General features: G+C 41.2%; 1 protein-coding gene across 1 annotated transcript; it reads right to left on the bottom strand.

Annotated features, from left to right (window-relative positions):
- Positions 1-1,475: 1,475 nt before the first annotated feature.
- LOC104952769 (Kruppel-like factor 15) lies at positions 1,476-13,088 on the bottom strand. Its single transcript, XM_010779645.1, has 3 exons — positions 12,880-13,088; positions 9,742-11,305; positions 1,476-4,341 (listed from the first exon to the last, which is right to left on the bottom strand). Exons 2-3 carry the CDS (start codon positions 11,202-11,204, stop codon positions 4,173-4,175), a joined length of 1,632 nt encoding a protein of 543 aa, XP_010777947.1. The 5' UTR covers positions 11,205-11,305; positions 12,880-13,088; the 3' UTR covers positions 1,476-4,172.
- Positions 13,089-13,435: the final 347 nt, after the last annotated feature.

Raw genomic sequence — 13,435 nt, forward strand, 5'->3', positions numbered from 1 at the left:
AAATGCATCTGTTTTCTTGTCCATCACATGTGATTTTAAAACCCCGGTACCATATTCTCATAATGGTGCCGGAGCTCGGTCGTGTAACCGTCTGTCTGGTAAACAGGAGATCTAAATCCATGTGGTTTCTGTTGATCTCTCTTCTAATTAAATCATTCACCGCCTCTATTCTGAATTCCTGACATTATTCTTTGCGGCACTTCGTGTTAGTCAGTGAATGTAGTCCAAAATATCTTACAGAGTTATTAAATCACAATGGAAGTGAAAGCTAGTGTCGGCAGTATACGTTTTGCGCTATTCTGTAAACATTCCATCTTTCACCAGATTGCAATTCAAGTTTTCCGAGAGAAAATTCCCCTCCCATTGGCTCTGATTTCAGGCTTTAGAAAAACCGAGATGGTGGGCCAATCACAGGTCATTTCAGACGACTGTCTTTCCTATTGGTTGTTCCACAAATGCAGTAGCGCACTTCCTTTCTTATGGTTAAAGCCTGATTCAACGGCAAAGTTTCATTCAGAAAAAGTATATTTCCAGCATTATCATTAACTGTCTAGAGAGCAAAGCAAAGAGAGTCTAAATATACTGGCCAAGCAATTCAGAGATAGAGAGTTAGCCTGCTGCTAATTGTAGCTGCAGGATAGCTACAGGCGCTATCTTTTGAAACGCTTTGCAGATAATATAACTTTGCAGGCCCATGTGTTTGCAAAGAAAACAGGACAGTGATAAACATAGAATTGCTGCTCTATAACAAGCAAAGGGATATCAATCCTTAGTAGGTTGATGTTTGAAGGAAATGGCTATAGTACTTGGATTAGGACGGAAAGGAGTGAGGACTATATTCAGCAGTTTTCTTTTTCAGTTCGTTTTTTTAACCTTTTTCCATAAAACTGCCTACCTTTGGGTACCACTTAAATACCCATATGCTGACAGATTGTTAGGGAATATTTGGCTAAAAATAAACTGCGTGCTTGAGTCTTAACTGAGAGACAAAATTTAACCATAGTGCCCCTTTAAGCTTTGTAGATTCTGAAAGAAGACAACACATTTTCTTACACATAAAAAGGTTGAACTCACAATACAAGCTCCTCTACACTATACACTACACACTATGACTGGTAATATCTGGAATGACCAGTAGCGTATGGCTAATGTTAGCAAACGTTTGATAAGTATAACTGCTGAGTCATTACTGAGTCATTTAGCTGACTTTGTGATTCTCTTTAAATGAAAATAATTAACACTGATCGCTGTTCATCGAGAGTTATTTTTGGGAGTTGTTCATGTTGTAGTTTGAAGTTTGAATTTTATTTAATTAAATGTCAAACCAGCATCAATATGTTGTGTTGGTATTCATAATGAATCAAGAATAATTGGCTTGAACCTGACCTGAATCGGACATGTTTGATTTACAAACTACATGAACTGAATTTAAAACAAAGTGAAAACAAAAACGTCTTTACTTTCAGGAGGATTTTTATTGTAAATGTGTTTTACATATGAACAAAAGCAAAAATATAACATTTTAAGCAACTCTTTATTTATATTGGTTTACAAAGCACAACATATCATCACATGTTTCATAATACATTTTTGCTGTATTGCAATTTGCACCAGACAAAGTGGGTGTGCAAGTTTAGAAAATGTTAGCGAAATGCTTGGGGAAGAATACATGTTAAACATTTATCCAGAGATGTATTATGAAACATTTGATAAGCCTTTTTCTCTGTGTTTTGTAAAAAACGTACAAAAGTCGCTTCATTTTCACTCTATATTTGAATTATAACGTTATGTACTCCTTCTTTACATATATTTAAAAAATATATCACAAACACAGAAATCACCAGAAGAATATTTCAGTTCTGCTTTTAGATGCATATACAGTATTTACATACATTCACCGGCTCAAATATGACACCCATTCAGAGAAGTGTCACTTCTGATTGTATGGAAGGAATGCTTGATATCGATAGTTCTTCCATACAGCGCCTCTTCAGCTGCTACGTACCCAACGCTTAAAGGGTCTGTCAATCATTGTGGGTCAGGGTTTGGGTTAGCAAATCAAACATTTACAAAAACAACCCCATTCCAGTTCAAGCTTTCCTTTAATCAAATCATTACAATACTGAATGATGACAACTGATCCTTGACTTGATGTCACGTGAAACGATGTCTGTGCAGCAGGCATTTTGCGCCCCCCCCCCTTTTCCGACACATTTGATTTAATCGAACTGAGATGCAGGACGAAGCACACTAAATAAATCTATACAAGTAAATGTAATATGACAAAAAAGCTTAACAGTCACCGTTGTCCTACAGTACAAGACAAAGTCATTTCATTTCATGGCAAGATGTCATTTCATGCAAGGTATGTTACATGTTCAAGACCAAGAACACATAGAAACATTTTGAATCCTCTTAAATTCTCCATTTAACTTTGACAAATATACCTTAATAAGACCAAAAAATAAATAAATGAATCATAACAAATCCCTCTTAGATGTTTGTTCATAATGTAATGACACAAAATTCCAGTTTATATATATAAACAAAAACAATTGGTTACATTTGAAATGTCATCTTTCAATTATTAATTTCAAATTGTTGGGTGAAGTGAAAATAAAATGTTGCATGGCAAGAGAAGATTCTTAAAGGCGAAGCAACATTTTTACTTCATGCCTCTTTAAGAAAGGAACGAAATGTTGAATTACAATATGCAATATACAGCAGTTAGCACTGCTTTTCTAAATTTAGTAAAGCGTTTTGTTGCAACAAAATTACCTAGGTTGGTATGACCAGTAGCTTATGGTGTCAAATATTTTCTAACTAAGTATTTTGTGCTACTGTTATCCTATGCTAGGTTATGCTATTTGCAGTTATCCTGAAATTGCTATTTGGGTAACAAGGGGTGCTGTTGAGCAAAACGTTCATATTCTGGCTTTGATACTTTTTAGTTGATCTGGTGTAAAACTATTATTTGATGTTGTGGCGCATCATTTGAGTCTCAACAAGTGCAAAAAATATCCATTTGAATTAAATATGTACATAATTTCATAGGAAAAATATGTGTCATAATAAGCCCTTATAGACTAACTATAACACTAGCCTTTCCCTGTGTGTCACTAACGTCTTGTATTATTTTACAATTCTTTTGTACATGAAGTAAATAAAGTGACATCAAATGATAAATGATATGGCATCACGCATGATGAGTTGAAGACAAAACATTAAATTGAAATATTTCACAGATAACCATTGGATTTAGTTGTGCCCCACTTGTTTGGGGTACAACTAAAACACTCTCGACCAGATTAGACAACAATGTTTTACGGAACAGTGAGTCAAGTCAAATCACAATTTCTGGTTGTCTTCCCACAGTAAGTTTTCTGTGTGCCAGTGCAAATTATATGGTGGCATGATGTTTCTTGGTGAGCAGTAAATCAACATGAACATGAGCATTGTTCTTGTGTTTGAGGTTACTTCCTGTAAAAACACTCAAAGGCAACAGAGAGACACTTATTCAAAGCAACAGGAATGTTAATACATCATTTACTCTGCTGACAAAGAAATAAACCAAGGCCCCAAAGGTTCCCAATGTCCAAAAAGCTCTTTTGGTTGGGCAACCAAAAATCAATTCAAGCCATTAAGCGATGAGTTTTTGCTTTTTCTTTAAAACAACATTTGGCTCCAGGAAGGTACAAAATGGGGTTTTAAGTAGTAGCAGACCCCTTAGTTTTGCATTTTTTCATTTATATAAGGCTTATGACTCCAGCACTAACAATAACACACACACCCCAAAGTGTAAAAATAAAGTAGCAAATCTTTCATCAAATCAGATCAGCTTAAAGATTTTACAAAAGTTATAATATACAAAAAGCTTATTTCACCTGTGAGGGTGTTGTGTCAAGTAACAGTTTTCTGCTTTGGTTTAGTTTTTACAGTCTTTTCCTCACCACCCAATAAATTATAACAGTACCATGAATGTACGTCATGCGTACACATAAACACACACAAGCTCGAGAGTCCTGCACGGACTCTTTTAAAAAGGTGTTTGGCCTTTCACTCCCCTCCCCTCCTGTCTTTCGTCGCACACCAATACACACACATCCACGAGCACAGCAGCCCCCCTTCCCCCCTCTCTGTTGCGTCAGTCTGTCAGAGTGGGGTCAGAAGATTCAGTTGGCAGAGCGTCCTGTCCTGCTGCTTCGTGGAAAGCGGTGGACTTTGAGGTGTTTCGACAGGTGATCGCTACGGGCAAACTTCTTTTCGCAGACGATGCACTGGTATGGCTTCACTCCCGAGTGGGAGCGGCGGTGTCGGGACAGCTCGTCGGACCGAGAGAACCTAGAAAGGAAACCCAAGATGTCATTTTGTGGAACATTAAGCATCTCTTTTAATAAGCTTCCCCTTTCAATTTTAGTGTTTTATTCCATGACCGTAGTCATCAGTCAATGCTGCCAGAACAAAGCAAATTCAACAGTATTTTGGTTATTTAAAAAGACTACCACTTATGTACATACAACCTTGTTTGTGTACAGCACTTCCTGTGTAAAAAATAAACTATGCCGTCAAGCTTCAAACTGCCGAATAACATAAAAGCTGTGTCAAGCTGTTTTATATGAGGGTAATCTCAGAGCTGTGAAGATACACTGTACATGTGTATTGCGCTGCATCTTCTGTGTGAAGTTAAAGAGCCATCCCATATTTAGCTCAACACATGAGTACTGCAAACCCAAGCCCAGTCTATTCCTAGCCTGCTCTGCTCCAGTCTCCATGGGCTCCGGCCAGCTTGCATATCATGCCAGTGAAGGGTTAAGTGGATGATAAAGTAGTGCCTGATGTATCTGTATATATTAGTGAAGCTGTTAAAATCAGATTAATCTGTAACACAGATTTCTTTCCTGTCACATTTCCAGTAGCAGCAGTGGTAGGATGAAGGAATGAAGGTGATAATTCACAGATATAAAGACGCCACTCACAGCTATTTCAAACCATTTCCACTCTCACCATGGATTACATAACCAGCCTATACATCATTTGAATGGTCTAGTAAAAAGATAACTGACAGCTCTTGTTTAGCTACAATGTTGAAGCTATAGCTAAGGAACATGAGCCACACAGACTTGAGAACCTGTTTGGTTTACGGTTAGGCATTCAGATATTTTGAACCTGCAAGAATGTTGACATGTAAAGATGGTGGCTCTGAATCTATTTCCCTTTGGCACGTTCAGGTGCTATTCTAATCACAAGGGTTGATAACACCCCAAGAAGTATAGATAATCAGTCACCATTGACGATTAAACATTGACACGCCAATGTCAACATGCTAACTTGCTGTGCAAATATGTACCAAATGGCGTAGCAATCCATAAAATGGTTTGAGATAGCTCACCAAATGCCAAATGGGCCCCTCATGAAAAGTTCAGAAATTACTTATGTCTGTAGGGCTTATCCTCTTGGAGCAACGCATGTCGCAACAACATGTTTAGCAGTCCAACCTGCAGTCGCTAAGATATTTTGTCTGAAATTGCCATCCCTCGAGTAACTTCCCAAACATGGCCAAAAACATAATTTACGTTAAATGCATGGAGTGTATTAATACATGACTTCTATTGAGATCAATGTAGTACTGTTCTAAGGAACAGAACATTTAAATGTCCTGCATCCATTTATTATCACTTAGTAAAGGAATAAACTGTTTGAGTTAAACAACAGCATACCAGCAGAACCCCTTTGAATATGAGCACATTTTCTTCCTGACAGCATTCATGAAGTCTTTTCTAGTCTAGCTCTACCCAGTTTGTATCTATCTGTGTCTGCTTGGTGCTGGGCATGTAGCACAGAGATGGTTCATCAGAAGCTTGCTGTTGCAGAAAGATTGACAAGAAAGTCATGAGTATACCACAACAATCCAGTTGCGCAAAATAAAATCAATGAGCTGAGGGGAACTGCAGTCTGACTACAATTATCCCTGGGTTCGTCACAGCAGTTGATCTATTTCATCATGTATAGAAGCTTTAAAGTGAGAAAAGCCTCCTGGCAAAACAGCTGTGTGTTGACTTGTCTGTCATATGAGTTTGTTGAATGGATTAGCTGGGTTTCTTAATCTGCACCAAGAGGCATGTAGTTATTAAGATAGAAATCTGAAACCACATCTGTCTCTCTATGGTCTGCACTTTATGTGCCTGTACATTTGTTCGTTAAGGTAATGTGATTTACCATGTGCCAGTGTTTTATCATAGCCTCACCACCTGTCTCTCAAAGTCATGCTTCTCTTTCTATAACTCGTTTTTTTTCCCTTCTTAACCATGCTTATCTAACTTTCTAAGGTTTCCGAAACAGTTCCTCGAGGTTCATATCTATAAGGGTGGAGGGCAATTCTGTCTGTTTTTACTTGGACGAGTCCTTGGGGCGATTTGGTGTGTCATTACAAAACATAGTATTCATATTAGCGTGGGCTCTGTGGGAAACACATATGCAGGCTGTGTTCTGGCTTGTTCTGCTCTGCAGCCAACAGAGCGTAGTGAAATCAGCCGTGAAAAGGTTTGGGCTGTCAGGTTGGTTACACACCTGGAACATTACAGTAACAGAGATATTGGCAGGCAGACACACAGAGTTCTATCTGTCATCTTTATTTTCCTTGCCTCGTTTTAGCTAATCTCGTCAGATAAAAGCCCTTTGTGTCTCCTGTCACTGTTTATGAGCGGCTACATTTCCACCGTGCGGGTTGAAAGGGAAAGCATATTAATGCATGACAGCACTAATCAATAACCGAAGTAAGCCTTCTACATAAACAAGCAACCATAAAACTTATTTTGACTGGTTTTTCCAAATTCTCTAAACCAGAGGAGCCGGAGTCAATTCCTCAACTTGTAATTTAGCAGGACACCGGATCCTTCCGAGCTCCACACGGGCCGTTTTCTCTCAGACACAAATCTTGCGGTTTCCGAAGAGCTTCAATAACATAGCATAAACTCACTGATAGTGAAGCTCCCTCTACACGTTGCAATTGAGCTCAACGTGTCCAAATATTAAGCTAAATCAGGCCGCTCCGTCACCACCTAACAACATTGTATTGTTGTAGCTATGAATGCACCAGCTGACAAGGACAACGATGACAGCTGTGAGTAGACACACGTCACAGTGTTATTACTGCAAACTGTTTGGGTTGGAGCCCAGTTGGAGCCCAGTTATCTGCATGTGCTCCTTTAAGCGTTTACATGTGACTCTGTCCGTGCGTCCAGATCTGTACATGAACTTAGACTAAAACCAGAGTAGAAAAATGAATCCAAAAAAGCTTTAAAAGACAACAGTTTGGCAAGGGAAGCAATATGAAGTTCACTGAGTTATGTGAAGGAGTTCAGCCAATGAAATACCACTCCTCTCGACTTCAGAGGGGGGAAACACATGGATCTATTCTAAGGTTACGGAGGCCAAGAGGTGCCTGACTCCCCAGCTCACCTCCATTTCCTGGCCCAAAGGGAGAGAAGTGAGGAGAGGGCCGCAGTATAATACAGTATACTGCTGCTATCATGTAGTCAATTGTAGTTTGGGGAGGTTGGGGGTATTATATACTTGGTATGTTAAAGAAATGCATGGTCTGCTATGCCTGAAATACATAAAAATATATGGATCCATGTGTCTGCTAAAACAACAAAGGGATTCTGGGACATATTTGGCTTTCGACATGAGAGTAGTTACAATCTTTACATCCAACCCTCTGCAATGTTTGCAGGTTTGAACCTTGAGCCAATTATAGTAGCTTAGCATAAATCATGCTGAGGGAAACACTTAAGCTGGCTAAACCGGTTTCCAAAAATGTCTTACTATTCCGCTGAACGTGTCATTAAACATGCTTCCATGGGAACAACGGCATGCTACACATGCTTTTAACTCATCTTTCCAAGATTCATGAGAAAAAACTAAAGTCAACTAAACAATGCATAAGACATATGTTGTTTTTTGGACCAGAACAATTTGACAATACGTAATATGCTTACAAATACTTGGATGTTAGCCCAGAAATATTGCAGAGTGGGCATTTTCTTTTCACATCTGTCGGATTTTAAGTGTCTGCAGGTGCAGTACAGACTGATAAAGCGTGGAGCAGAACAGCCTGCTGACCAAACTTATCTGATTCTCTCTTTGTCATATTCTCAGGCATACTTGCTTTTCTTTCTTTAGCGAAAGCCAAAACAAATTCTAGCTTCACCTTCACACTCAATTCTTACCATGGTTTAACCTTAACCATGATGCTTGCCCTAACTTAACCCTGCGTCCGTCCATGTGTGAAAAAAACATGCACACAAACAGACCCGCGCCATGTGCACCCTTGGGCAATAACTCTACTGCATGTATAGAGGTGGAATTTGCACTTTGGATAGAAGAGGTGAAATCAGGATTTTAGATCAAAAGCAATGATAACAGGACAGAACATCACGCCATTAGCAGCCAATGAAAACCCTATCGTGGATCATAAATTAATTCTGGGTCTGCACACTTTGAAGTTGAGTCTTCAATGATCATGTATAGTAAACCTCTACTGCATTAATGTACAGGTGTGGGAAGTGGTTTGCAGACAGAAGGCAAATAAGTGGATTAACGAGAAAAGGGGCAAAGTCTACATGCAGCACAACTTCAAAAGCAGTTCTATCTAATCAACAACTTGAACCTTGGTACAAAAAAAACTGATAGCAGGGACACACAGCCAGCATCTAGAATGGAACAAATGGTCACCATCTTGAATAGACTAGGATATATTTCCCCTAAAGATGTCCCCTTTGCCGTCATAACCATACATCACATCAATCTAAACTAAGCCAGGTGAACAATCTTGAATATTTAACATGTATTTATGGCCCCGTAATACATCCTCTTTCCTGTAAAACAATACCTCCTGCACAAATTGGTGACATGAAAGACATTCTCTGTAATAATGTAAAGGACTTCAGGTGGATGGAAACCTTCTAACATGTTTTAGCCCTATAAGAGTTGAACACACAAACAATAAAACGGTTCCATTCAATTGGTGCATTAACCCTAACCCTGTCCTTCCTTAAAGAGTATCAATGAGTCTTCTTATCTGTGATAGCCCCACAATAAAGAACACCTTTTTAGCTGCTCCTTGCACAACAAACTGATTTCATTCACTTCTTCGAAGTCTACACACATTGGATAAGTCAATTATCAACAGCTGTTTATGACTCCGCACTGGAAGTTGATAACTGTGGTACCTGTAATCTGTGTAGCCTAGATAAACATATAGAACACTTCACACTGCAAGTGCAACCCAGATACATTTATCAACCCTTTTAATGTATTGCATATTTTATCAAACCCTTTCATCTGTTTGTCTCGTTCAGTCATTCAACCTTCTTATCATTTCTAGATTGCAATGGGTACACCTGAAGGTAGAAAGAGTGTTTGCATATAGCTCCAATTTATCTTTATCTCTCCAGTCAATGGCTGCTCTGATCATTTCATTGATCGATTTAATCATTGGATTTGTTTAACTAAAAGGAATGCAGACCTCTGCAAAAGCCAAATGCCCCATCTCGCAGTTTTCACGAAATTCCCCAAAAGTTGATTTCCTTAGCCTCTGCTACATTCTTCATTCATTTTTTCCAGGTTTCATGATATCCTGACCAGTAGTTTATACCCATAATCATGCTGACAAACAGAAGAACAAACCAAACTAAAGACAACTTTCTTGACAGAGATAAAAAGGCACTTGGTTCTGCTCACCTCCATCCACAGCCGGGCCACGTGCAGGCGAATGGTTTCTCCCCAGTGTGCCTCCTCAGATGGGCTTTTAGATGGCTGCTCTTTGTGTACATCTTATTGCAGCCAGGAAAAGAGCACTTGTGCATTTTAATGAGGTCTGCTACTGCACTCTTCTGATACCTCTGACCTCCAACGAGGACCCCTGCATTCGCGCCACCGCCAAACCCACCTTCCCCGAGCCCAATGGGTTTCGCGGCAATAGGCACCGGTGCAATCCGGACAAATTTGGGTGAAATGGTGGCTCCGTTTTTGCTCGAGCCGGCAATGTTTGTCGAGGAAAGCAGTTGAGGCACCAAGGCAAAGGTCTGTCCTTGGATGTTGACCAGGAGTTGGGCGATTTGTATATCTGACGGGGCCTGGTTCGCCTGGGACTGGGTTTGCTGTGTGGCATCTTCTGAGACTGCGCTAGGGTTTGGCTCTTGTTTGATCTGTATGGGCTGGATTTGTAGGATGACAGGCACACTGGGGGCACTTGTACCTTCTGATGAGGCTTGCGGGGAACCACAATCCTCCTGTTTTATCCCATCAACACAACTGGGAGAACCAGCTATACAACTAGCATCCACTGTTGATGGTGAGCTGTCCATGTCAGATGCACATGGTGTATGTTTGGTCTCTGCATAGGAGGAGAGTGGAGAATGAGCCACAGGCACAGTCTGATCGGAGTTCTGTGGTAATGATGCAAGTTCTCCTGCTAATGTCCTGGTACCTTTCGCCTCAGCATATTCCGACAATGGCGACATCGCCTCATCGCTCCCCTCCTCTTCCTTCTCCATTGCCACCACCATATTCTCCTCCAGGAACTCCTCAATCTCCTCCAGGGTGGGCTGAAAGAGAAGCGCTGTAGGATCCTGCAGTTCGTCCAGGAAGACAGGAAACTCGTAACCATCTTCTTTGGCCTGCTGATGGATGAGAGTCAACCGCTCCCTCTTGGACTCCCAGGCCAGGCCCATTGGTAAAAGAGGGGCAGATGAGGATGAAGAAGGTGCAGAGGATAGGGATAGAGACGAGTGAGAGCTGCTGTTGGCATTAGAGCTTAATGAGGTGGTAAGGGAGGCCTGTGAGAGGAGCAGGTCCAGCAAACTTTCTTGACTCTCTCCTCCGGAAGAGCTACAGCTCCCACTGCTCCCGCTGCTCCTGCTGCTCCTGCTTTCGTAGCTGGAGGCGAGGACGTGCCGCAACGTCGGTGACGAGGACTCCGGGCTGGAGCAGAGCGAGGACCGAGGGCTGGAGGAGTCGCTGAGGTCATCCTCAGAGAGGCGAGGGGAGGAGGAAGGCGCCACCCCTTGGTAGGGGTGGTGGTGATCGTACGTTACCATGCTCCCGGGCAACGTGCCACCATTGGCGTGGTAGTTGTAGTCAGACCCCGGGGAGCCGGTATAATACAGGAAGGTCTCTTCACCAAGCGGCAAGTGATCCACCATTCCTGTGCGGGTGGATGGCAGCTGGCCTCTGCGCTGCTCGGAAGATCAATCTGTTCTGCTGCTGATCGGCTGAATGTTGATGAGAAACCTCTTTGTTCTATCTGCAAAAAGACAAATGAGTGTGTTTATCAGTTGTTATGGCAATGGAAGAAAATTGGCTTTGAATTGGACTGCATACCGGCATACATTATTTTGCATGAAAGCAGATACTTTTATATATGTTTCTTAACAGTTAGCAGGTTTGTGCTAAGTAGAGATCATTCCCAAGAAAAGCAGCATGACAACACAGCAACACTCAGTCAGGTTTAGTCTGACCAGGGGTTAATGTTTCACAAGACAATTTCTCAAGTTCATACTGGATTAAAATAAGTAAACCAGTAACAAGTATTATTATGATTCGGCCTCTGTCCACTACCTGCTGCTTTTTTGAGAAGTCTGCAGCTGATGGCACGTCAAAAGGAAAGTCAACCACGTGAGAAAGGAAGTGGAATTTGAAGGTGTGTGTGTGTGTGTGTGTGTGTGTGTGTGTGTGTGTGTGTGTACCCTGCAGCTGCTGGTTCAGACTTAAAGCTGACCATGTGGAATCAGGGTTCCCATTTCTCACCACTTCGAACATTGAAGCCACATGGTTCTGCTGTCATTTGATGATGTGTTTTATTTCCTTCTAGTGGGTCCTATTTCAGCTTTTGTTTATATAAAAAAACAATTGCTATTCTGCATAACTTTTAGAGTCAAACCAAGATATACTATTAGAAATACTTTTTTTTTAAATCAACTAAAAACCTTGTGCAATGTACGGGTAAAGTCAGTGGTTAAAAGAGAGTTATTTTATAACAGATATTCAGTGTAAGTGTCTATTTATACCCAGCCAACAAACAATGCACAATATTACATTTACACGGATTAAAAATGCTAGGCATTTTCAAACCGGCCTTGGATGCAATGAGTAGCTTATGATAATTAAACATGACCGTTAACTCCAATTTTAAAACCTCAAAAGGCTTAATGTGTGTTAACATGAACATAATAAAAAGGGGCTGAAACAATCATTGTGCGCCCTTTGCTGCGTAAAAAGTAACTCCCCCCCAGAGGTCCTCACATAGATTTGAGGCTGTCCAGGGAAAATGACTAGATACTAATGTTCTCATGAGGTGGCACAGCTGCTGTTTACCACCTGATCCTGAACCAAAATTCAACTAAGACATGGTTGCTTATTTGATACAATCATATGACATCGAAATGAAGGTGAGGGGGGTGTGATGGGCTCTACTGCTGCTTAAGTTTGGAAAGGCAATTTGGAAAATGCCTAGCTTTGCCAAGTCTTTAAGTCACATGCCCTACAGTAACCCTGCCGCCGTGAAACATCAAAGACACTTTGACAGCATGACGCACGCCTGGTGTTCACCATGCGCCATGGATAATCAGTTATGGAGGTGAACTCGCGATTTATGACACGTTTAACACCGTGACGGCTTGTCAGATCACAGAAATCAAGTGCCAATATTAGTTTTACATGATATAAACAGCAGCAGGATAATGCATAAAGCTAACAACGTGTCCCTACGAGTGTGCATGGGTACTGTAAAAACAAAATGCCATGCTGCAATCCACAATACGAGACAGAAAGCATACAAATAAAGTATGAAATCACACAAGCGTTTCTGCTTGTACTCACTTGCACAATTGAGGAATCCAACAATCCGCTCCTTTGCGACTCTTCTCTTGAAAGTAGCTGTCAGTGCGTAATAGTGCGTAATGGCAATGTAACTCCACGAGACGGTCTTTGCATTGCTCTACGCCTCCACATTTTCTCACTCTATCTCACACGCTCACACACACACGCAAACACACACTATCACTCTCTCTCCAGAGGGCTGGTAGTTCGCTTAAGCGTCACATGATCGGAGATGCTGGGTTTATTACAGCAGGCAAATTAGGGGGTCGGATCATGAAGGCTCGCCTGCACGGCGCGCCGCAATTGGCTCTGGGTAGATGGAGGCCGGCCTCAGGGCATGGCGTCAGGGAGAGAAGGGGTGTGTGGAAGGAGAAGGGGTGTGTGTGTGTGTGTGTGTGTGTGTGTGTGTGTGTGTGTGTGTGTGTGTGTGTGTGTGTGTGTGTGTGTGAAGAGGACTTGGATATGTCAGGCAAGGTTGTTTTTTTCCTCAGTGTTGACATTTCTCCACTTATATAAAATTCACATTAAAGCCACAAATGACAGTGTTAAATGTGAC

Source organism: Notothenia coriiceps, unplaced genomic scaffold (genome assembly GCF_000735185.1).
Source record: "Notothenia coriiceps isolate Sejong01 unplaced genomic scaffold, NC01 NC01_scaffold00020479, whole genome shotgun sequence".
NCBI lineage: Eukaryota > Metazoa > Chordata > Actinopteri > Perciformes > Nototheniidae > Notothenia > Notothenia coriiceps.